This window comes from Ranitomeya imitator, chromosome 1, assembly GCF_032444005.1.
Source record: "Ranitomeya imitator isolate aRanImi1 chromosome 1, aRanImi1.pri, whole genome shotgun sequence".
Classification (NCBI taxonomy): Eukaryota; Metazoa; Chordata; class Amphibia; order Anura; family Dendrobatidae; genus Ranitomeya; species Ranitomeya imitator.
In genome coordinates, this window is record NC_091282.1 from 628,859,262 (window position 1) to 628,884,226 (window position 24,965).

General features: G+C 46.5%; 1 protein-coding gene across 4 annotated transcripts in view; it reads right to left on the reverse strand.

The window, feature by feature from the left end:
- The window catches only part of LOC138637922 (receptor-interacting serine/threonine-protein kinase 4-like), an 81,080-nt gene that overhangs the window by 16,358 nt on the left and 39,757 nt on the right, over positions 1-24,965 (reverse strand). For 3 of the 4 annotated variants that reach the window (XM_069726863.1, XM_069726851.1, XM_069726844.1), the window contains exons 4-7: positions 12,983-13,032; positions 10,598-10,756; positions 9,355-9,464; positions 9,007-9,058 (exon numbers count right to left, since the gene is read on the reverse strand). In XM_069726863.1, coding sequence (XP_069582964.1) covers positions 9,007-9,058; positions 9,355-9,464; positions 10,598-10,756; positions 12,983-13,032 — 371 coding nt within the window. The remainder of the gene's footprint in view (positions 1-9,006; positions 9,059-9,354; positions 9,465-10,597; positions 10,757-12,982; positions 13,033-24,965) is intronic. The other variant, XM_069726857.1, reaches the window with a different exon arrangement.

The following is a 24,965-nucleotide window of genomic DNA, read 5'->3' on the forward strand; positions in this document are numbered from 1 at the left end:
CAGCAGACTATTGTGACACGGCTGGAAGAGAGATGGACGTCCATTTTCTAGTGTGCTGGTAAGCATACTGTTGACTGAGACCGGCTTGTGTGCTCCTCCTAGACAGACATCTCCTACAATGACCCATCCAAGGACTTGCCTCTGCACGTATGGAGGATTCAGTGAGCCGTTGATATATTCTCTAGTCTTGTGGACTCGTAGTATATCTCTTCCCAGAAGTAAAGCTATTGGCGCTTCTGGTTCCAACTCAGGTATCAGGTGGGCTATATGCTTCAGGTGGGGGTGATACGTTGCCACCTATGGTGAAGGTATCTCAGACCTGTTGTCAGGAATCTGGTTGCACTCCAGGATGGTCGGTAGTGACAGACAGGTCTGGCCATCCATAGACTCCACTTTGTATCCGGTTGCTTTCCTCCCCGCCGTCTCGACGGTACCTGAACATGTCCTAAGGGAGTAGGGAGAACCGGGGCCTACAATGTTGAAGTTGTCAAAGAAGATGGACCTGGCTAAAGACCTATTACTTTGGTCATCTAGGATTGCATATATCTTGAGCGCTTTGTCTCTGTGGCCTGTTGGATAGACTCGGACAAGGCAGATTTTTGAGCAGGATCTTCCTCCCTTGAGTCCCTTACAGATCTCCGTACATTGAGAGGTGACCGCAGGGGTGTCTTCGACGGTGTTCTTCTGTTTCTCATCATGCTCCTCTGCTTGTGATAACACTCCTGGAGGTGGTCCAGGATGCAAGGCTGTATTGTGATCCGTGCTGCTGCATTCTGCACATTTCACGCTAGCTCCACAGTTCCTGGCGAAGTGAGAGGTCGTAGCACAGCATTTGAAACAGATGTTGTTTTCCTTGAGGAAACCTTTGCGATCCTCTAAAGTCTTCTCCCTGAAGGCTCTGCACTTTAGTAGAGGATGTGGTTTCCTGTGTAGAGGACACTGCTTACTGACATCCTGAGGTTTGCTCTCTTCCGTAGGGGGCTTAGTTGTCTTGTGTGGAGGACCTGTGGAATCAATATCAGTTTTATGGACTGCCACGGGTGTCTTACTGGGTTTGACACCAGGGGTAGTGGAACATGACAGAGTGAAATCAAAACTAGGGTCGTTTCTGATCTTGGCTTGCTGGGTGACAAACTCAACAAATACAGTAAAAGGAGGGAATGGTACGTTATGAATTTGTTTATACCGTGAACCATGTATAATCCACCTTTCTTGAAGATTGTAAGGAAGTTTTTGTACTATTGGATTGACACCCCTAGCAGTGTCTAAGAATGCCAATCCAGCCAAGTGACCTTCCTTCTGGGCGACCTGTAACTCTATCAATAAATCACTCAATTCTCTAAGTCTTTGATAACCCTTGGGCCCTATCTTAGGGAAATCATCAATTCTTTTGAATAAAGCATTCTCTATTACTTCTACGGACCCATAGCATTCGTCAAGTCTTTCCCACACTTTACATAAACCTATGTGTGGGTATTCTATGTTAATGTCTCTTAGTCTTTTAGCATGCTCGACCGATTCAGTTCCAAGCCACTTTACCAGGAGATCTAACTCCTCACTACTAGAAAGGTCCAGTCCCTGAATGGCGTTCTGGAACGAAGCTCGCCATGACCTGTAGTTTTCGGCTTTGTCAGTGAACTTTACAAGTCCTTTTGTTACCAGTTCTCGGCGGGCAAAGAACTTTGCCAAGTCTATGGTGGCTTGATCAGTGTTGGTACAAGCTGGTATGTTATAGCCATGTCTAGTGTGTGGTGCATCACCATACCTGTGAGACGCTCTTGGCTTCGGACAGTCTGCATAGTACCTTTCTGGTGAAGAAGATGTCTCTTTAAGGTGAGGTGGGAGCTGTACCTTCTTCTCAGTGGAACGATAGCTGTGGCCGACTCCTCTGTGTTGGACGTCTTCTTGTTTGTAGTAGCGAAGTTCGGGGTTAGATCGATGATAATCGGCGTAGGCTGATCGTTGTAGTCTGTCGAGGGTGTTGTCCATGCTGGAGTGTCGATGAACGTACTCTGCGACGCGCTGAGCTGGATCTTGCTGCTCTAGATCTGTTCCAAGAACGTTGCTGCGTCCCTCATAATCAGGATCCTTCATGGCTTCCAAGTACTCTGCCTTAGCTATTGCAGCTGCTGCCTCTTTGTCTACCATAAGTCTTTCTAGAGACACTTGCAGGCGCGCACCTTCTGCTTCTTGCTCTGCCCGCAAACGTGTGGTTTCAGCCTGCAAACGTGCATTTTCTGCTTCATGCTCTGCTTGTCTCAGCTTTAGATGCATTTCTTTCTCGGCAAAGGAGGACCTCGCTTTGGCTGCTTCAGCTTCAGCATGAGCGACAGCGGCCAGCTCGGCTAATGATGACCTGTTAGAGCTTGCTCCTCCTGACGAAGCCGGTAGCCCGGCGAAACGCGCGTCGAGGTGCGCTCCAGGTTGTGTGTCCCCTCTCTTCTGGGTCTGACCAACATGACTACAGGTATTATCACCGCGTTTACTTCACCATATGTGCAGCCTTTGCCACGCACCTAGTACTCTATCAACTTGTATGAGCTATTATATTTAGATTAGGTTTAGGCGTTACATGTGGTGTATGTATTTAGCTGCGCCATTGCACCAGTGACTCGTTATGACAGTATGCTACTAGTGTGCAGCTGGACTAGTTATACCTTAACCTGTAGTCACTCTATTTGGAGGGAGGGGATGTCAGCCTTTGGCTCTGTGAAGACTCCGTTTGTGTGACCGTTTCTCACTTTGTTATTGTAAGTGTTATGTCATGTTGTTTTTATATTTTTGTAATTAATAAATAGATGGTTTTTATAGTTTAAATTACTTATGATCCAGTCTCTTCATTTTTTCTCTATTTATGCCCATTATATATTAATGGAGGGATCTTAGCAATATTATGAGAATATTTGTAGCTGCTGCCTCTTTGTCTACCATAAGTCTTTCTAGAGACACTTGCAGGCGCGCACCTTCTGCTTCTTGCTCTGCCCGCAAACGTGTGGTTTCAGCCTGCAAACGTGCATTTTCTGCTTCATGCTCTGCTTGTCTCAGCTTTAGATGCATTTCTTTCTCGGCAAAGGAGGACCTCGCTTTGGCTGCTTCAGCTTCAGCACGAGCGACAGCGGCCAGCTCGGCTAATGATGACCTGTTAGAGCTTGCTCGTGACCTCGTCTTGAGTGAGGATGTGCTGTTTCGAGACATTGTGCGCTTAGCTGCGTACTGCTGAGTGTTTTGGCGGGAAACTGAGTCTAGGTGCGGTGAGCTTCCGCGTGGCGGGAATGATGTAGCTTCTCTTGGCGGGCTGCAGTATAGTCCCGCGGCTGTATGGCGGCTGCTGTGATACCCGAATGCGGAGCAGTGTGGGTGTTAGCGGTTCCGTACAGTCTGAACAACTACAGCCTGCGACCGGCTATCAGTTTCGCTGAAGGCAGCTAATCTGTTCTTACTTTACAATCACCGCCTGCGACTGGCGGTCTCGTTTTTCACTGTTCTGTCTTCCTCCACGTAGGATGCTGTGTGGATTCCAACATACGGCTAAACCTTCATCCACATCCCAGTAAACAGACTGTGTTGATGCTTAAGTCTTATTTATTAGGGTGATGATAACCAAAACTATAACGTTGAACAACAATGGTGGACAGTATTCATAGTAGATGATCGAATAGTGAATGATGTTGATGTACAAAGTGGATGTTCAGTGAATAATCATAGTGGATGACTGATCATAGTGGATGACTGATCATAGTGGATGACTGGTGAAAAACTGTAAAGAATAACAGCATTTCAGTATATGCACATACAGGGTGCAATCACATAAATAACTGGGACATTACAGCAAGAATTATACAGAGTGCATTACACAGTAATTCTAACAGCACTGCCCTATTCTATACAAGAATGCATCTATCTACATGCAGAGTACACCTGAACCTAACTGCAAGCTGCAACGGACATCTGCCTAACTATATCTGACTATAGGAGCTGCATAAGGCTTAAATACTAACACAAACATAAGATGCATTAAACCTTTATAAACGTACCGAGATCCGTTAGGACAGGGGTAAGAAAGTAAGCGAGACAGGAGCACGTGTGCCTCTCTGCAGATCTCAGGAAAAATGGCTACTGAAGCTTGTCTTCACAAGAAGAATGTGGGCGGAACTAACCCATAAGACATTGCTCTTAGGAGGGAAAGGTTGGTAAACAACATGAAAAGTAGGCAACTGATGACCTCCAGTGGCCACAACTTGAATAACATGATAATTAACTCTTTGCACATTAAGATGGGCAGAACAGGGGATAAAGCGTTACAGTAAGAGCTATTACCCGGAGCCGGGTGCTGAACACAGCTCTCATCATTCTCCCCTCTGCTAGGCCGGCGATTGATTAGAGTTACATTTAAGTGACAAAAGAGACAGCAGGCGGTGGCTGACCGAGGTTGTGTGGGTAACTCTATGCCCCACAGCAGAAACCAGCAGATAGGAGATTGCAAGTCGCCTGTCCACCATAACACTCGAAGGCACAGCAGCACATAGAGCCCAGAGTCATCCTGAGAGACCCCTGTAAAAAGGCTTGTGCTACCTGCCATGCGGGTAGTGTCCTACTGAAAGGGACAGAGAGAAACTGAGGACTTTTTGTGAGGCCTAGGGCCTCTTTCACACTTCCGTCTTTTGTCTCACGTCAAAATCCATCGAGTTTTGAAAAAACATGATCCTGCAAATTTTTCTGCAGGATCCTGTTTTTTCCCGTAGACTTGTATTAGCGACGGATTGTGACGGATGGCCATCCGTTTCATCCATCGTGCACTGGATCCATTGGAAAATAGCGGTCCGCTGTGGAGAGAAAACGTTTTTTCTGCACGTCGGAAAATCGGTCAGCGACGGGTCCTGTGCTGTCCGTCGTCAGCTATAATGGTAGCCTATGGACGCAGGATCCATCACTGACCGACACACACAGGAATCCTCTCTCACACTCTCTCTCGTCCCCGGAATACTAAGTCCCATATCTACACCGGAAAAACTCAGTCGATGCATCAGTCATAACAGCATCTGCCTCTACAGTAGGAGCATTAACCCCTTTAGACGCAGGACGCGCCGTGGGGGTAGGCAAAATGGTTACAAACAACGACCGAAAGAGGAAGCAGGTCTCATGGAGATCATCCCAGCAACGGATTTGACATCTAACACTGTCGTCAATTTGACGGATCACGTTCTTGGCACGTCTCACTTGTCCGCCCTATCTAAGGGTTTAAGTTTTTGTCTGCCTGAAGAATTTGAATTAGTAGATTTCAAAATAGACTTGTTTAAAGCAATTAGAAAAATTCATTTGTTTAAATCTTTTTCTTCCTCCCAACAGTCTAAAACCACAGATTATCCGGGAGAAATCCCTTGTCATGTCGGCCCATTGGGTTTTATGGTTAATGAGGAGTCACTAAGCAATATGGAAGAGGATGCACAGTTATTATTGAGCCTCACGCAATCTCCTGGCGCAGCCAGAGTTCATAGAGTTGCAGTACCCATCACACCTTTTCTAGGGGGAGTTAAGTCTACTTATGTGCCTCCCAGTTCCCCAGGTAATCTTATTGATGTGTTTGAATCTCAAGTCATCAGAGAGGTGGAGGCTCTTATTTATGATAGACTTCCACGTAATTTGAGTGCCACCGAGTTTGCCGCCCTGAAAGAAATACAGAGCTGGTCAGACACAGTCGTGCGACCGGCGGACAAGGGTGGGAATACTGTGCTGTTGTCGAAGGAGATCTATGTGGCAGAATGTTTAAGACAACTTTCGGATAGGAACACCTATGTGGTTTTGAAAGGAGATCCAACGAATAAAATAAAAAGTGAACTGCGGTTTTTACTGAGGCTATGTGGAATTGGGTATTTTATCTCAACGCCAAGTGGTAAAATTATTACCAGAATTTCCAAGAAAACCTCACTGGTATCAGATACCAAAAATCCACAAGTCTATGAGTGAACCGCCAGGCCGCCCTATCGTGTCAGGGGTAGGCTCAGTCACCGAGCCCCTTTCTTGTTACTTGGACTGGTTACTCAATCCCCTCTTATTAGATATGCCATCCTTTATAAAGGACACGAAAGATTTCTTGAGGGCTATTAAAGGCTTTGTGTGGCAGGAGGGGTTTTGCTTAACATCTATTGACATTGAAAGCTTATACACCAGAATACCGCAAACGTTGGGAGTAGAGGCGGTTAGAAAAATTCTGGTAAATACACCCACTGATCAAAACACGGTAAAATTTATTTGTGAAGGTTTGACCTTCATTTTGAGCCACAATGCATTCAAATTCGACAGGACTTGGTACACACAAACAGAGGGCACGGCAATGGGCACGCCGGTCGCATGTACGCTGGCCAATCTGTTTCTAGCCGTTTTTGAGGACCAATACATCTACTCCATCCACAACCCGTTTCTTAAACACATTAAGCTGTATTTAAGATATGTGGACGATATTTTCATGGTGTGGGATGGTACCCGGGAGGAGTTTGAAGCTTTTGTCCTCCACCTGGGCACATCCAACACCATGAATATGAGATTCACTTCTAATTTTGGGGGAAATGAATTGGGTTTCCTGGATGTAAAATTGGGGGTGGATTCGGGTAACATCTGCACAGAAATATATCGCAAACCCACTGCATCCAATTCCCTGTTGCACTATGATAGTGCCCATCCAGTGTACACTAGGCATGCTCTCCCTTATAGCCAATTCTTAAGGGTTAAGAGGGTCAATAACAGTGAAGAGGGTTTTGTGCGTCAATCGCAGGAATTATATGCTAGATTTGTCCAACGGGGCTATCCCCGTACAGTCCTGGATAAGGCACTAGGTAAAGCTAAATCTAATACCGGAGATTCCCCGAGGTATCAAGCAGGGAATAAACAAATGACAAAAAAAGATGACAAAAAAATTTGTTTTCAGCTTCAGGTACAGCCCTATGGATGCCCATATTAGATCGGCGATAAGTAAAAATTGGCACATCCTGGGGGGGATGCAGATTTAAAAGAAATGGTGGAAAAAGGTCCCCTCTTCTCCTGTAGACGTGGCAAAAACATTGGAGATTTGTTGGTACGGAATCATTTTGAAACTCAAAGGGATAGTTGGTTGGAAGCTAGTGTACCCAGGGGTAATTTTAAATGTGGTCAGTGTAGTTTTTGTCCATTACATCTCACAGGGGACAAGATACGGGTAGGTCCCATTAGTCACCAAGTTCGAGATTTTATCTCATGCCGTACCACACATGTAGTATATATAATCTTTTGCCCATGTGGGTTTTTCTACATTGGTAAAACAATACGCCCCTTATTTATAAGGATCAGAGAGCATATAAACTCTATACGCACCGGTAAGGGGGTCCCTCGTTTGATCTCTCATGTAAAGCAGGCACACGCAGGGGACACAAATATATTACGTTTCGCTGGTCTAGAACGTGTAGACACACCGCGCCATGGAGGAGACTGATATCGGCTTCTCTTGAGAAGAGAAGCCAAATGGATATTACGCACAAATGCCACTGGACCCGTGGGACTCAATGACAAGGTCGACATGGCAGTATTTTTGTGAAATGTCCTTATAGACAGTTTTGTTATGCTTCTGGGATCTGTCTTTTGTATTATTGTTTTTATTTTTTATTTTAAAGTCACATGTATGCTATTTCGTAAGGCGGAGTTTATGGTTAAGACGCAGGTTGTGTGGGAGTTTACCTTGAACCTGGACAGGTGAAAAGAGACCTTCCCACTTCCTGCCATTACCAGGACCTGTAGAAGCGCTCGGCAGCGCGAAACGGCCGTCGTCCGTCATCCTCCACACCCCTCCCTGCTAAGTTTGTCCATGTGCTAATTAAAGGACTGGATTTTACAAGTTTGGTGAGTGCGTTCCTCTTTTTCTTCTTATATATGGACATTTATTGCTAGCTTACCGGATACCGCACCACCAACTAGTCAGCAGGAACCGGCAGCATGGTTAAGGCTCTATGATTCGGCATTGTGAGTTAGCGCAGCTGTGCGGACGTGCTTTTTTCCTTTTTCTTTGTGTGGCTACACATAACACTGGATGCGTTGCCTCCATTGCATCACTATTTTATCAACATCCGTACGGCACATCTTCCCGGCGCATTAGGATGGGACACTGCCGAACGAAGTGTGAAAAAAGCCTTAGGCAGCAAGGGACTACATCACAGTGCAGAGAGGAAGGCTTCCAACCCCACCTGGCTAGGGGGATTCCCGAATTGCTTCCAAGCCGGCTGGACCACACCAGCACCTGTGATCCGTACCATGAACTGTGGCTGCCTTACACCAGTAAAAAGGTAAAGAGACTGCAACCTTGTGTCCTCTAGTTCTTTCTGGCACTATGCCATCTTTATCTACTACACTGGGAGCCCTGGGGACCAAGCTTCACCTGTGGGAAGCCATACCATCCCTGCTGCCATAACATCACCCTAGGGGATCCCTTTAGGCAGCGTCGGTCATCCCTGACAGAATACCACAGGTGGAGTCATAAACATTCTTTATTCCACAACCCCTTTAAAGTCCTTCCCTTTAACATGGACGTCTAGGGCCACGGACCGGGTCGCTGCCACCGTGACCACCCCTTTAACGACCACCGAACCCGGCACCGAGTATTCCCACGGCCCTAATCATGCATTATCAATTGAGTCACTTGAGGTGCTGCGTAGGTCTCGAGTGACGCATGTGCCCTTGCATCCGAGGCCTACTCATAGCTAAGTGAAGGACAAATAGGATGTTGCACAGTTGGAGAAGGTGGAAAAAAAAAGAGGGACGGCAAAGGGACAGGTGAGTATTTTTTTTTAACACCCCACCTTTATTATGCTTTCAGGTCTGTATTGAGTATTGATAATAGTATTATAAGGAATATATAATTTGCACGGAATAACTTAACTCTTAACTGCAAAATTTGAATCTGGGCAGATTCGCTTATTTCTATCTTTAACACATAATATGATACTAATAAATGATGAGAATGAGTGATACACCATAGTCACTCACCTGGGATCCACGGATTCATCTCTGCGCCACCATCAGGGCTGTCCATATTCTGCTGGAACAATCCGAAGGAGAAAATTGTTGGAAAGCAAATGTCTACAGCTGGTGGACTACAAGCAAATGCTGTTCCATCAGCACTCTACTTCTTTCTAGCCAACTATAAGCAGGTTGGATAGGGAAGAATTACGTGTTGAATGGGAGGAGCTGACTACACAGAGCTTGTTTGTAGTCTGTTACCATGGAGATGCTTATGTAAGTATAGAAGCTGTAGACACAAAATGGTAACACATTTTTTATCAAGACTAATCATAGTTTGTGACATATATGACATTTGAGCAAATTATGCACCACCTGGGAAGTGTTACTGGTAGGTTTTCGGAGTCGAACCAAGACGTTATCAATTTCATCCTGGATCTCAGCAGTGTAGGCAGTGTTCATGTCTCTGGTCTGTTCAATAATTTCTACAAAACATAGACATTTGCCATAAGTTACAAAGCCCTATCAAAGCCAGGCAAATTCGTGATCACCAAAGACACATTGGCTAGAAGGAACCTTGTGTATCTTGGATACAGTAGTAAATAATAGAATAAATAATAGATCTTTGTAACGTGGGCACCAGACAGTATTTCAAGTGGTGGTAGTCCCATCTCGGACATTTCTATCTTGATAGATGAAGGTCTCACCAATGGGCCCCATTTTTCATATAGGAGAGAGCTACACATGCCAGGCAACTTCTGCAATTCTAAGGCTGCGAGACTAGGCACTATCTTAGAGATGACGTGGGGTACCTGCTTCTAGTACACATCCTGTGGATAGGTAATAAGTTGCCTATGATTAGCGCAGCAGGAGCCTGCTTACTGTTGGTTGCCCATCAGTAAAGCATAGATATTGGTTGGTTCTTACCACAGGTTATTTCATCACACACCAGTAACAGACTGATGTTGTCATGGTGAATTCACCAAACCGTGCAGATTTTACCAGAAAATTTGATTCTTAATCACTGGGGTTTCTGAATATATTAGAGTATAATAAACATAAGATGTAAGAAAAAAATATCTAATACTCACCTCACCACTCACCTCTCCGGTCTTTTCTTACTACCATCAGGCACTGAAAGCCAGGGCCTCTCCACGCTAAGCCGGGCCTTCCGCTGTAATCAGGCAAGAAACGTCCCTGCATATGGTAAAGTTGTGATGTCGTGATGTGTGCTGTGACCTTATGACGAGCATGCGCAGGGACAATACTTATCTGGTCGCGACTTATTGATGTCCAGGAAGTCCCAGCCAAACTTGAAGAGGCCCAATGTTTCAGTGCACGGCAGTGGTGAATAGAGATGGCAGGGTGCAGTGAGCATCAGAGACAGTTGGAGAGTTGAGTGGTCAGGTCAGCATTAGTATTTCTTTTGTTTGCTAACACTGTACTGGCCTTTTATAGCTCAGCAAAATATAAGCCAACTAGGTACTATTTTGCCAAATTTGTGAAGAGTGAAATGCAAAAAATTCTGTATTCTGAAATTATGGATTTTGGTTCAAATCGAGTAGAAATAAGTGCCACTTAATAAATTCATCCATCTCTAGTTGTCGTAAATCCTTACTGGAGAAGCTGGGTCTTTTGCCAGGATCAGCATCCCAACACTCCTGCATCAGTTGTATAGCTTCAGGAACGTTCTTCTGAGATGTCAACCGACTGAGAAGATTCATATCTGGTCGATGGTTTTGGGGAACCAGAACTTTAATCAATTCTCTGTTTGCATCTAAAACATGAAAATAAATATTCTTAATAAAAATGTGTACCATCGACACTACTGAAACAATATTATTCAAGACATTATCAAGCCATATGCAAGCCCTTAAGGAAATGAAAATTCTCAGCAAAATTCCAAAATTCCGGATGTTCAGTTACACAGTTCAACTACCGGTGGTCTCTAATAATTTCGTAATGTGGCGCATGGCAGTAGCCATAGGCAAGGTACTCATCTCTTTCGTCCTCGCATGTTACATGAAGATGCGGGTCCTATCTGGTTGTATGGATTAGTGTTATGGGGACAGTATGCTTTTGCAGGCCGCATATTACTTAGGACTTTGGTTGGCCAAGACCAGATGTTGAGTTCATTGAGGTAGACCACCAGTTAAAAATAAACTTTTCACTGAACGATAACTTTGTGGGGATTATGAACTCCAATATGGCTCTACTTTCCTCCTGAGCTTTGCGCTGCACCATGCCGCTGAAGTGGTTTTCGACCACACATGGGGTATCGGGGTATACAGGGGAAATTCCACAATAAAATGTATGGCCCATTTTCCCCTCTTACCCCTGTGAACTTGAAACATTTGGGGAAAAAAACAACATTTTTGTGGGAAAAAAATATTTTCTCATTTTCACACTTCAACATTATAAACTTCTGTGATGCACCTGGGGGTTCAAGGTGCTCACAACATGTCTAGATAAATTCCTTGAGGGCTCTAGTTTCCAAAATGGCATCACTTGTGGGGGAGTTTATATTGTTTAGGCAAATCAGAGGCTCTACAAATGTGACATGGAGTCCACTAATGATTCCAGACAATTTTGCATTCAAAAAGTTAAATGGTGCTCCTTTCCTTTTCAGCCCTGCCGTGCGCCCTAACAGTAGTTTTCCCCCACATATATGGGGTATCGGCATAATCAGGTGAAATTGCACAACAAATTGTATTGTGCAATTTCTCCTATTACCCTAGTGAAAATAAAAAATTGGGGATAGAAAAAAAATTTGTGGGACAAATGTGATTTTTATTTTTACAGCTTAACATTGTAAACTTCTGTGAAGTACCTGAAAGTTTAAGATATATTCCTTGAGGGGTCTAGTTTTCAATATGTGGTCACTTGTGGAGAGTTTCCACTGTTTAAGCACATCAGGGGCTTCCAAGCACTGCAATGCATAAAATAGTACTTTTCTCCCACATATGGGGTATTGGCGTACTCAGGAAAAATATGACACAACAATCATGGGGTTCATTTTCTCCTGTTACCCTTGTGAAAATAAAACATTTGGGGCTAGAGTAAACTTTCTGTAAAAAAAAAAAAAAAAATTTTCCTTCCACGTTGCATTAATTCGTGTGAAGCAACTGAAGCGTTAATAAACTTCTTGAATGTGGTTTTGAGCACCTTGAGGGTTGCAATTTTTATAATGGTGTCACTTTTAGGTAATCTCTGTCATAAAGGCCCCTCAAAGTCCCTTCAAATGTGACGTGGCTCCTAAAAAAAAAAAATGGTTTTGCAAATTTTGTTAGAAAAATGAGAAATTGCTGGTCATCTTTTAACCCTTATAACCTTCCTAACAAAAAAAACTTGTGTTTTCAAAAATTGTGCTGATGTAAAGTAGACATGTGGGAAATGTTATGTATTAACTATTTTGTGCAACATAACATTTTGGTTTAAGGGCATAAAAAGTTTGAAAATTGTGAAATTTTCAGAATTTTTGCCAAGTTTCCTTTTTTTTCACAAATAAATGCAAGTCAAATCGCACAAATTTTACCACTAACATGAAGTACAATATGCCAGAAAAAAAAATATCTCAGAATAAGTGGGATCCGTTGAAGCATTCCACAGCTATTACCTCATAAAATGACAGTGGTCAGAATTTTAAAATTTGGTCTGTCATGAAGGTGAAAACAGGCTTGAGGGGTGAAGCTGTTAATATCACCACTAGGACCAATTCTGATAAAAAAAAAATGCTGGACTCCTAAATCGAAAAGTGCCTGATGAAAAACAAGATTGTAAAAGGTGACCATTGAACAGATAAGCAACACCATTAACTTTCAAGCAGTCCTATTCTCTGAATTTGAACTGTATATGTGGAAAATCCCAGATGATGCAGAGTGTATGTCAAAACTGATGCAAACCAGACAAAAGAAGAACATAAACAATGAGCTCAGAGATGTTTCCAGGAATGATGGAGCCTAATAGAGTAAAAAGTAAAGCAATAGCAAAGTCTGGGACTTACTTTTATAAGGCTCCTGACCAGACAAGACGGACCAGAACAAGACTGCAAAACTGCAATATAATGAGAGGGAATTAATATATGGAAAGTGACAGCAAATTCAAACCTTAGTGTCCCTAAAACTGGATGTGGTATGTCATCTGTGGGCTGTAGACTTCCTCATTGAATAGGTAGCTGATCTCAGTTTCAGTCAACTTTAATGTGTATGGCCGTTTTTTGGTTCCTGAAGATCATATGTACTAGATTAAAAAAGTAATCTTGTGGCTAAAAGAAATGGTATTCATTAAAACATGTCCTGAAGCGATGATGCTGGAAGGTTCACAGTACTGGATTACATTAGAATAAATGACTACATTATATGAGTAATTTCCACTACAGTACACTGTGCCAGCCATTGTCAGCCCATGTAAGATTACTGACTGCAGGAGAGTGTCCGGTTAACACATCCTAGGTAAAGTGGGATGAATATTAGGAAGGAGAAAACTGTACCTTCAGCAATGTATCCATCTTAAGACTGTATAGAAGTCTCAGGAAGGTGCTTTGTAGGTGAAGTGGGCAGGCACTAATGTTGGGAAGTGTGTGGAACAGATACAACTTAGCATTTTGGAAAATATAGTCAAAAGGCACAGAGGGAGCGCTGGCAAAAAGTTCAGGATGCAAATAATAACAAACCGCAAGGATGGCTGCAGGGGAAATTAATGGGAACTAAGAAACGAAGACAAAAGTAACAAAGAGTTTAAGGACTCATTTTTGGGACACCCAAATTGCTTTTTCATGCGGGAGGGTTGCCTGGAAAACTCTTTTGCCTGAAAGTTTCCACACTTCGTGACCATCATCTATGATCATCAAGATAACGGTGGAGAAGACCCTAGTGGACCTACGGTATATAGGCAAGATAGATTTTCCTACAGAGCATTCATCATCAAGTCGCCATAGCTCGAGATCAAGCCCAAAAGCCTCTATATACCGTATATACTCGAGTATAAGCCGACCCGAGTATAAGCCGACCCCCCTAATTTTGCCACAAAAAACTGGGAAAACTTGAGTATAAGCCTAGGGTGGAAAATGCAGCAGCTACCGGTGAATTTCAATTATAAAAATAGATGCTCCATACTATTCATTATGGCCCCATAGCTGTGCCATATAGTGCTCTGCACCGTTCATTATTGCCCCATAGATGTACCATAGAAAGGTGTGCCATATAGTGCTCTGCACCGTTCATTATTGCCCCATAGCTGTGCCATATAGTGCTCTGCACAGTTCATTATTGCCCCATAGCTGTGCCATATAGTGCTCTGAACCGTTCATTATTGCCCCATAGATGTGCCATATAGTGCTCTGCACCATTTATTATTGCCCCATAGTTGTGCCATATAGTGCTCTGCACCGTTCATTATTGCCCCATAGCTGTGCCATATAGTGCCCTGCACCGTTCATTCTTGCCCCATAGCTGTGCCATATAGTGCTCTGCACCGTTCATTCTTGCCCCATAACTGTGCCATATAGTACTCTGCACCGTTCATTCTTGCCCCATAGCTGTGCCATATAGTGCTCTGCACCGTTCATTATTGCCCCATAGCTGTGCCATATAGTGCTCTGCACCGTTCATTCTTGCCCCATAACTGTGCCATATAGTGCTCTGCACCGTTCATTCTTGCCCCATAGCTGTGCCATATAGTGCTCTGCACCGTTCATTATTGCCCCATAGCTGTGCCATATAGTGCTCTGTGTTGTGAATTCTGTGGCTGAATTCACTCCTGTGGTCACAAGTGGTACTGCAGCCTCTGGGCTTCCTCCCTCAGGTGTTCTGGTGAGCTCGTTGGCTGCCTTATTTAACTCCGCCTGATTCTGTCTTCCTTGCTCCTTGTCAATGTTCCAGTGTTGGATCTGAGCTCCTGGATCTTTCCTGTGGCTTGCTGCTCTGCTTAGATAAGTGCTTCTTTGCTTTTGTTGCTGTTTTTTCTGTCCAGCTTGTCTATTCGTTTTTGCTGGAAGCTCTGAGACGCAAAGGGTGTACCGCCGTGCCGTTAGTTCGGCACGGTGGGTCTTTTTGCCCCCTTTGCGTGGTTTTTGCTTTAGGGTTTTTTGTAGACTGCATAGTTCTCTTTGCTATCCTCGCTCTATCTAGAATATCGGGCCTCACTTTGCTGAATCTATTTCATCCCTACGTTTTGTCTTTTCATCTTGCTAACAGTCATTATATGTGGGGGGCTGCCTTTTCCTTTGGGGTATTTCTCTGAGGCAAGTCAGGCTTGTATTTCTATCTTCAGGCTAGTCAGCTCCTCAGGCTGTGCCGAGTTGCATAGGTAGTGACAGGCGCAATCCACAGCTGCCTTTAGTTGTGTTAGGATAGGTTCAGGTATTGCGGTCTACAAAGATTCCACGTCTCAGAGCTCGTTCTATTGTTTTTGGGTTATTGTCAGATCACTGTATGTGCTCTGATTGCTGCACACTGTTACTGGATTGCCTACATAACAGTACAAGGAGCCAATCTAATGATTCTCAATAGAGGGAAAAAAGAAGTTCTGACATCATTTTTTTTTCTCAGCTCTGTGTTCAGTCTTTTTTTTCCCCTAGACATTAGGGTGATTCAGGACACAGCTGTGGACATGGATATTCAGGCTCTGTGCTCTTCAATGGATAATCTCGTTATAAATGTACAAAAGATTCAGGATACAATTGATCAGAAATCTATGCTAGAACCAAGAATTCCTATTCCTGATTTGTTTTTTGGTGATAGAAATAAGTTTCTGAGCTTCAAAAATAATTGTAAGTTATTTCTGGCCTTGAAACCTCATTCTTCTGGTAATTCAGTTCAACAGGTTTTGATTATTATTTCTTTTTTGCGCGGCGACCCTCAGGACTGGGCATTTTCTCTTGCGCCAGGAGACCCTGCATTGAGTGGTGTCGATGCGTTTTTCCTGGTGCTCGGATTGCTGTACGATGAGCCTAATTCAGTGGATCAGGCTGAGAAAAATTTGCTGGCTTTGTGCCAGGGTCAGGATGATATAGAAGTATATTGTCAGAAATTTAGGAAGTGGTCTGTACTCACTCTGTGGAATGAATCTGCGCTGGCAGCTTTGTTCAGAAAGGGTCTCTCTGAGGCTCTTAAGGATGTCATGGTGGGTTTTCCTATGACTGCTGGTTTGAATGAGTCTATGTCTTTGGCCATTCAGATCGGTCGTCGCTTGCGCGAGCGTAAATCTGTGCACCATCTGGCGGTATTGTCTGAGATTAAACCTGAGCCTATGCAGTGCGATAGGACTATGACCAGAGTTGAACGGCAAGAACACAGACGTCTGAATGGTCTGTGTTTCTACTGTGGTGATTCCACTCATGCTATTTCTGATTGTCCTAAGCGCACTAAGCGGTTCGATAGGTCTGCCGTCATTGGTACTGTACAGTCCAAATTCCTTCTGTCCATTACCTTGATATGCTCTTTGTCATCGTATTCGGTCATGGCGTTTGTGGATTCAGGCGCTGCCCTGAATCTGATGGATTTGGATTATGCTAAACGTTGTGGCTTTTTCTTGGAGCCTTTGCGGTGTCCTATTCCGTTGAGAGGAATTGATGCTACACCTTTGGCCAAGAATAAACCTCAGTACTGGGCCCAGCTGACCATGTGCATGGCTCCTGCACATCAGGAAGTTATTCGCTTTCTGGTGCTGCATAATCTGCATGATGTGGTCGTGTTGGGGTTGCCATAGCTACAAACCCATAATCCAGTATTGGATTGGAACTCTATGTCGGTATCCAGCTGGGGTTGTCAGGGGGTACATGGTGATGTTCCATTTTTGTCTATTTCGTCATCCACTCCTTCTGAGGTCCCAGAGTTCTTGTCTGATTTTCAGGATGTATTTGAAGAGCCCAAGTCCGATGCCCTACCTCCGCATAGGGATTGTGATTGTGCTATCAATTTGATTCCTGGTAGTAAATTCCCTAAAGGTCGTTTATTTAATTTGTCCGTGCCTGAACACACCGCTATGCGCAGTTATGTGAAGGAATCCCTGGAGAAGGGACATATTCGCCCATCGTCATCACCACTGGGAGCAGGGTTCTTTTTTGTAGCCAAGAAGGATGGTTCGCTGAGACCGTGTATTGATTACCGCCTTCTTAATAAGATCACTGTTAAATTTCAGTATCCCTTGCCATTGTTATCTGACTTGTTTGCTCGGATTAAGGGGGCTAGTTGGTTCACTAAGATAGATCTTCGTGGTGCGTATAATCTGGTGAGAATCAGGCAAGGAGATGAATGGAAAACGGCATTTAATACGCCCGAGGGTCATTTTGAGTATCTAGTGATGCCGTTCGGACTTGCCAATGCTCCATCTGTTTTTCAGTCTTTTATGCATGACATCTTCCGTGAGTATCTGGATAAATTCCTGATTGTTTACTTGGATGACATTTTGATCTTCTCTGATGATTGGGAGTCTCATGTGAAGCAGGTCAGAATGGTTTTCCAGGTACTGCGTGCTAATTCTTTGTTCGTGAAGGGATCAAAGTGTCTCTTTGGGGTGCAGAAAGTTTCATTTTTGGGGTTCATCTTTTCCCCTTCTACTATCGAGATGGATCCGGTTAAGGTCCAAGCCATCCAGGATTGGACTCAGCCGACATCTCTGAAAAGTCTGCAAAAGTTCCTGGGCTTTGCTAATTTTTATCGTCGCTTCATCTGTAATTTTTCTAGCATTGCCAAACCATTGACCGATTTGACCAAGAAGGGTGCTGATTTGGTTAATTGGTCTTCTGCTGCCGTGGAAGCTTTTCAGGAGTTGAAGCGTCGTTTTTGTTCTGCCCCTGTGTTGTGTCAACCAGATGTTTCTCTTCCGTTCCAGGTCGAGGTTGATGCTTCTGAGATTGGAGCAGGGGCGGTTTTGTCACAGAGAGGTTCTGGTTGCTCAGTGTTGAAATCATGTGCTGTCTTTTCCAGGAAGTTTTCTGCTGCTGAGCGTAATTATGATGTGGGCAACCGAGAGTTGCTGGCCATGAAGTGGGCATTCGAGGAATGGCGTCATTGGCTTGAAGGAGCTAAGCATCGCGTGGTGGTATTGACTGATCATAAGAACCTTACTTATCTCGAGTCTGCCAAGCGCTTGAATCCTAGACAGGCCCGTTGGTCGTTATTTTTTGCTCGCTTCGATTTTGTGATTTCGTACCTTCCGGGCTCTAAAAATGTGAAGGCAGATGCTCTGTCTAGGAGTTTTGTGCCCGACTCTCCGGGTTTATCTGAGCCGGCGAGTATCCTCAAGGAAGGAGTCATTGTGTCTGCCATCTCCCCTGATTTGCGGCGAGTGTTGCAAAAATTTCAGGCTAATAAACCTGATCGTTGTCCGGCCGAGAAACTGTTCGTCCCTGATAGGTGGACTAGTAAAGTTATCTCTGAACTTCATTGTTCGGTGTTGGCTGGTCATCCAGGAATCTTTGGTACCAGAGAGTTAGTGGCTAGATCCTTCTGGTGGCCATCTCTGTCACGGGATGTACGTACTTTTGTGCAGTCCTGTGGGATTTGTGCTAGGGCTAAGCCCTGCTGTTCACGTGCCAGTGGGTTGCTTTTGCCCTTGCCGGTCCCGAAGAGGCCTTGGACACATATTTCGATGGATTTCATTTCTGACCTTCCCGTTTCTCAAAAGATGTCAGTCATTTGGGTGGTCTGTGATCGCTTTTCTAAAATGGTCCATCTGGTGCCCTTGGCTAAATTGCCTTCCTCCTCTGATTTGGTGCCTTTGTTCTTCCAGCATGTGGTTCGTTTGCATGGCATTCCTGAGAATATTGTTTCTGACAGAGGTTCCCAGTTTGTTTCAAGGTTCTGGCGAGCCTTTTGTGGTAGGATGGGCATTGACCTATCTTTTTCCTCGGCTTTCCATCCTCAGACTAATGGCCAGACCGAACGAACCAATCAGACCTTGGAAACATATCTGAGATGTTTTGTTTCTGCAGACCAGGATGATTGGGTGTCCTTTTTGCCATTGGCTGAGTTCGCCCTTAATAATCGGGCCAGCTCGGCTACCTTGGTCTCTCCATTTTTCTGCAATTCTGGGTTCCATCCTCGTTTCTCTTCAGGACAGGTTGAGTCTTCGGACTGTCCTGGTGTGGATTCTGTGGTGGACAGGCTGCAGCAGATCTGGACTCAGGTAGTGGACAATTTGACCTTGTCCCAGGAGAAGGCTCAACTTTTCGCTAATCGCAGACGCCGTGTGGGTCCCCGACTTCGTGTTGGGGATCTGGTTTGGTTATCTTCTCGTCATATTCCTATGAAGGTTTCCTCTCCTAAATTTAAACCTCATTTTATTGGTCCGTATAGGATTTCTGAGATTCTCAATCCTGTGTCCTTTCGTCTGACCCTCCCGGACTCCTTTTCCATACATAATGTTTTCCATAGGTCGTTGTTGCGGAGATACGTGGCACCTATGGTTCCATCTGTTGAGCCTCCTGCCCCTGTTTTGGTGGAAGGGGAATTGGAGTATATTGTGGAGAAAATTTTGGATTCTCGTGTTTCTAGACGGAAACTCCAGTATCTGGTTAAATGGAAGGGTTATGCTCAGGAAGATAATTCCTGGGTTTTTGCCTCTGATGTCCATGCTCCAGATCTTGTTCGTGCCTTTCATGTGGCTCATCCTGGTCGGCCTGGGGCTCTGGTGAGGGTTCGGTGACCCCTCCTCAAGGGGGGGGTACTGTTGTGAATTCTGTGGCTGAATTCACTCCTGTGGTCACAAGTGGTACTGCAGCCTCTGGGCTTCCTCCCTCAGGTGTTCTGGTGAGCTCGTTGGCTGCCTTGTTATTTAACTCCGCCTGATTCTGTCTTCCTTGCTCCTTGTCAATGTTCCAGTGTTGGATCTGAGCTCCTGGATCTTTCCTGTGGCTTGCTGCTCTGCTTAGATAAGTGCTTCTTTGCTTTTGTTGCTGTTTTTTCTGTCCAGCTTGTCTATTCGTTTTTGCTGGAAGCTCTGAGACGCAAAGGGTGTACCGCCGTGCCGTTAGTTCGGCACGGTGGGTCTTTTTGCCCCCTTTGCGTGGTTTTTGCTTTAGGGGTTTTTGTAGACTGCATAGTTCTCTTTGCTATCCTCGCTCTATCTAGAATATCGGGCCTCACTTTGCTGAATCTATTTCATCCCTACGTTTTGTCTTTTCATCTTGCTAACAGTCATTATATGTGGGGGGCTGCCTTTTCCTTTGGGGTATTTCTCTGAGGCAAGTCAGGCTTGTATTTCTATCTTCAGGCTAGTCAGCTCCTCAGGCTGTGCCGAGTTGCATAGGTAGTGACAGGCGCAATCCACAGCTGCCTTTAGTTGTGTTAGGATAGGTTCAGGTATTGCGGTCTACAAAGATTCCACGTCTCAGAGCTCGTTCTATTGTTTTTGGGTTATTGTCAGATCACTGTATGTGCTCTGATTGCTGCACACTGTGTTACTGGATTGCCTACATAACAGCTCTGCACCGCTCATTCTTGCCCCATAGCTGAGCCATATAGTGCTCTGCACCTTTCATTATTGCCCCATAGCTGTGCCATATAGTGCTCTGCACCGTTCATTCTTGCCCCATAGCTGTGCCATATAGTGCTCTGCACCGTTCATTATTGCCCCATAGCTGTGCCATATAGTGCTCTGCACCGTTCATTCTTGCCCCATAGCTGTGCCATATAGTGCTCTGCACCATTCATTCTTGCCCCATAGCTGTGCCATATAGTGCTCTGCACCGTTCATTCTTGCCCCATAGCTGTGCCATATAGTGCCTGCACCGTTCATTCTTGCCCCATAGCTGTGCCATATAGTGCTCTGCACCGTTGCATTCTTGCCCCATAGCTGTGCCATATAGTGCTCTGCACCGTTTATTTTTGCCCCATAACTGTGCCATATAGTGCTCTGCGCCGTTTATTTTTGCCCCATAGATGCTCCATATAAAGCTGTGCCATTGCTGCTGCTGCAATAATAAAAAAAAAGTGCCATACTCCCCTCTCTTGCTTGCAGCTCCCGGCGTCTCATCCCGGCATCTCTCTGCACTGACTGATCAGGCAGAGTCCAGCGCGCACACTATATACGTCATCGCGCCCTCTGACCTGCACAGTCACTGCAAGAGGACGCGAAGACAGAACGGCGCCCGGCGTGTGGAACGCGGACAGGTGAATATAAAATACTCACCTAGTCCCGGCGCTCCTGACGCTGCCCCTGCCTGTCACACTGTCTTCGGGTGCCGCAGCTCTTCCTGTCAGCGGTCACTGGCACCGCTCAGAGGAATGAATATGTGGCTCCACCCCTATGGGAGTGGAGTCCATATTCATTTCTCTAATGAGCGCTGAACAGGGGAAGAGCTGCGGCACCCGGAGACTGTGTCACAGGCAGGGGCAGCGTCAGGAGCGCTGGGACTAGGTGAGTATGCCTCAGCGCCCTCTCCCCCTCACCCGCCGACCCTGCCGCACACCGTGACTCGAGTATAAGCCGAGAGGGGAACTTTCAGCCCAAAAATTTGGGCTGAAAATCTCAGCTTATACTCGAGTATATACGGTAATTATTTAAACCCACAGCTAACATTGTTGCTATTGGATTACCCCTTTATTGTAATTAACTATTTTTATTTTGATATATAACAATATACACTCTTGGACTTTGAAATTGCAACACCATTAGGATAAAGTAATAGCTGCATGACGATCATATGATCAATGGACACTACCAATGAGGTCAGGGCCGCCATCAGGGCATGACAGCCGTGACTGGCGTCTCATCTGGTCACCGGGCCCCCCTGCAGGCGCTGCGGCAGCTGCACAGTATTGACGTGCGGGCCCGTGCCCGCACGTCAATAGTTAACAGCCGCCAGCCAGTCTGAGGCTGGCAGCTGAATAGGGCCGCAGTGCGCACTCGCCGGCGTCGCCGGCGTCTGACGTCATTGTCAGCCGCCGGGCCCGGCGAGTGCGTCTGTGTGGAGCCTGGGGGGATCTTCGCCCGGCGCAGGAGCATGGCCAGGTAAGAAGTCGTGGTTTTTTTTTTTTCTTTGAGAGCTGCGATCCAGGGGGGCCCGGGGGGCAGGATGATGGACACACAGGGGCAGAAATGCTGGACACAGTGGGGCAGAAATGCTGGACACAGTGGGGCAGAATGGTGGACACACAGGGGCAGAAATGCTGGACACAGTGGGACAGAACGGTGGACACACAGTGGGGCAGAATGCTGGACACACAGGGGCAGAATGGTGGACACAGTGGGGCAGAATGGTGGACACAGTGGGGCAGAATGCTGGACACACAGGGGCAGAAATGCTGGACACAGTGGGGCAGAATGGTGGACACAGTGGGGCAGAATGCTGGACACAGTGGGGCAGAATGCTGGACACAGTGGGGCAGAATGCTGGACACACAGGGGCAGAAATGCTGGACACAGTGGGGCAGAATGGTGGACACAGTGGGGCAGAATGCTGGACACAGTGGGGCAGAATGCTGGACACAGTGGGGCAGAATGCTGGACACATGGGCAGAAATGCTGGACACAGTGGGGCAGAATGGTGGACACAGTGGGGCAGAAAGCTGGACACAGTGGGGCAGAAATGCTGGACACAGTGGGGCAGAAATGCTGGACACAGTGGGGCAGAATGCTGGACACACGGGCAGAAATGCTGGATACAGTGGGGCAGAATGCTGGACACACAGGGGCAGAAATGCTGGACACAGTGGGACAGAATGCTGGACACACAGGGGCAGAAATGCTGGACACAGTGGGGCAGAATGCTGGACACAGTGGGGCAGAATGCTGGACACACGGGCAGAAATGCTGGATACAGTGGGGCAGAATGCTGGACACACAGGGGCAGAAATGCTGGACACAGTGGGGCAGAATGCTGGACACACAGGGGCAGAAATGCTGGACACAGTGGGACAGAATGGTGGACACACAGGGGCAGAAATGCTGGACACAGTGGGGCAGAATGCTGGACACAGTGGGGCAGAATGCTGGACACAGTGGGGCAGAATGCTGGACACAGTGGGGCAGAATGCTGGACACACAGGGGCAGAAATGCTAGACACAGTGGGGCAGAATGGTGAACACAGTGGGGCAGAATGCTGGACACAGTGGGGCAGAATGCTGGACACAGTGGGGCAGAATGCTGGACACACAGGGGCAGAAATGCTGGACACAGTGGGGCAGAATGGTGGACACAGTGGGGCAGAAAGCTGGACACAGTGGGGCAGAAATGCTGGACACAGTGGGGCAGAAATGCTGGACACAGTGGGGGCAGAAATGCTGGACACAGTGGGACAGAATGGTAGACACACAGGGGCAGAAATGCTGGACACAGTGGGGCAGAATGCTGGACACAGTGGGGCAGAATGCTGGACACACAGTGGCAGAAATGCTGGACACAGTGGGGCAGAAATGCTGGACACAGTGGGGCAGAATGGTGGACACACAGGGGCAGAAATGCTGGACACAGTGGGACAGAATGGTGGACACACAGGGGCAGAATGCTGGACACACGGGCAGAAATGCTGGACACAGTGGGGCAGAATGCTGGACACACAGGGGCAGAAATGCTGGACACAGTGGGACAGAATGCTGGACACACAGGGGCAGAAATGCTGGACACAGTGGGACAGAATGGTGGACACAGTGGGGCAGAATGCTGGACACACAGGGGCAGAAATGCTGGACACAGTGGGACAGAATGGTGGACACACAGGGGCAGAAATGCTGGACACAGTTGGACAGAATGGTGGACACAGTGGGGCAGAATGCTGGACACAGTGGGGCAGAATGCTGGACAAAGTGGGGCAGAATGCTGGACACAGTAGGGCAGAATGCTGAACACACGGGCAGAAATGCTGGACACAGTGGGGCAGAATGCTGGACACACGGGCAGAAATGCAGGACACAGTGGGACAATGCTGGACACACAGGGGCAGAAATGCTGGACACACTGGGACAGAATGCTGGACACACAGGGGCAGAAATGCTGGACACAGTGGGACAGAATGGTGGACACAGTGGGGCAGAATGCTGGACACAGGGGCAGAAATGCTGGACACAGTGGGACAGAATGGTGGACACACGGGCAGAAATGCTGGACACAGTGGGACAGAATGGTGGACACAGTGGGGCAGAATGCTGGACACAGTGGGGCAGAATGCTGGACACACAGTGGGGCAGAATGCTGGATACACAGTGGGGCAGAATGCTGGACACACAGTGGGGCAGAATGCTGGACACACAGTGGGGCAGAATGCTGGACACACAGTGGGGCAGAATGCTGGACACAGTGGGGCAGAATGCTGGACACACAGTGGGGCAGAATGTTGGAGACAGTGGGGCAGAATGCTGGAGACAATGGGGCAGAATGCTGGACACAGTGGGGCAGAAATGCTGGACACAGTGACAGGGGCAGAATGCTGGACACAGTGACACGGGCAGAATGCTGGATACAGGGGCAGACTGTGAGACCCAGGGGCAGAATGCTGGACATTGGGGCAGAATGCGAGACACGGGGCAGAATGGAGATACGGGGCATGATTGGAGACACGGGGCAGGATGAAAGACATGGGGGCATGACTGGAGACAGATGGGGCAGGATTGGAGACAGATGGGGCAGAATGGAGACACAGGGGGCATGATTGGAGACAAGTGTCAGGATTGCAGACATGAGGGCATGGTTGGAGACATAGGGGGCAGAATGGAGACATGGGGCATGATTGGAGACACTGGGGGCAGAATTGGAGACAGATCGTGCAGGATCATGGGGCAGGATGGATACGATGGAGACAGATGGGGCAGGATGGAGAGATCACATGGGGCGATCATATGGGGCAGGATGGGGAGATCATATGGGGCAGAATGGATACTCATGAGGGCAGGATGGGAGAACATCTGGCTGACGCCAGGAATGAGACACACGGGGCCAGGCTGGGGGATATTATTAATACCATAGGGGCTAATTTAGGGATATTATTACTGCAGTGATGTATTTATTTTATTTTTTGAGCATACTGTTTTAAATGGGGGGCGGTCCT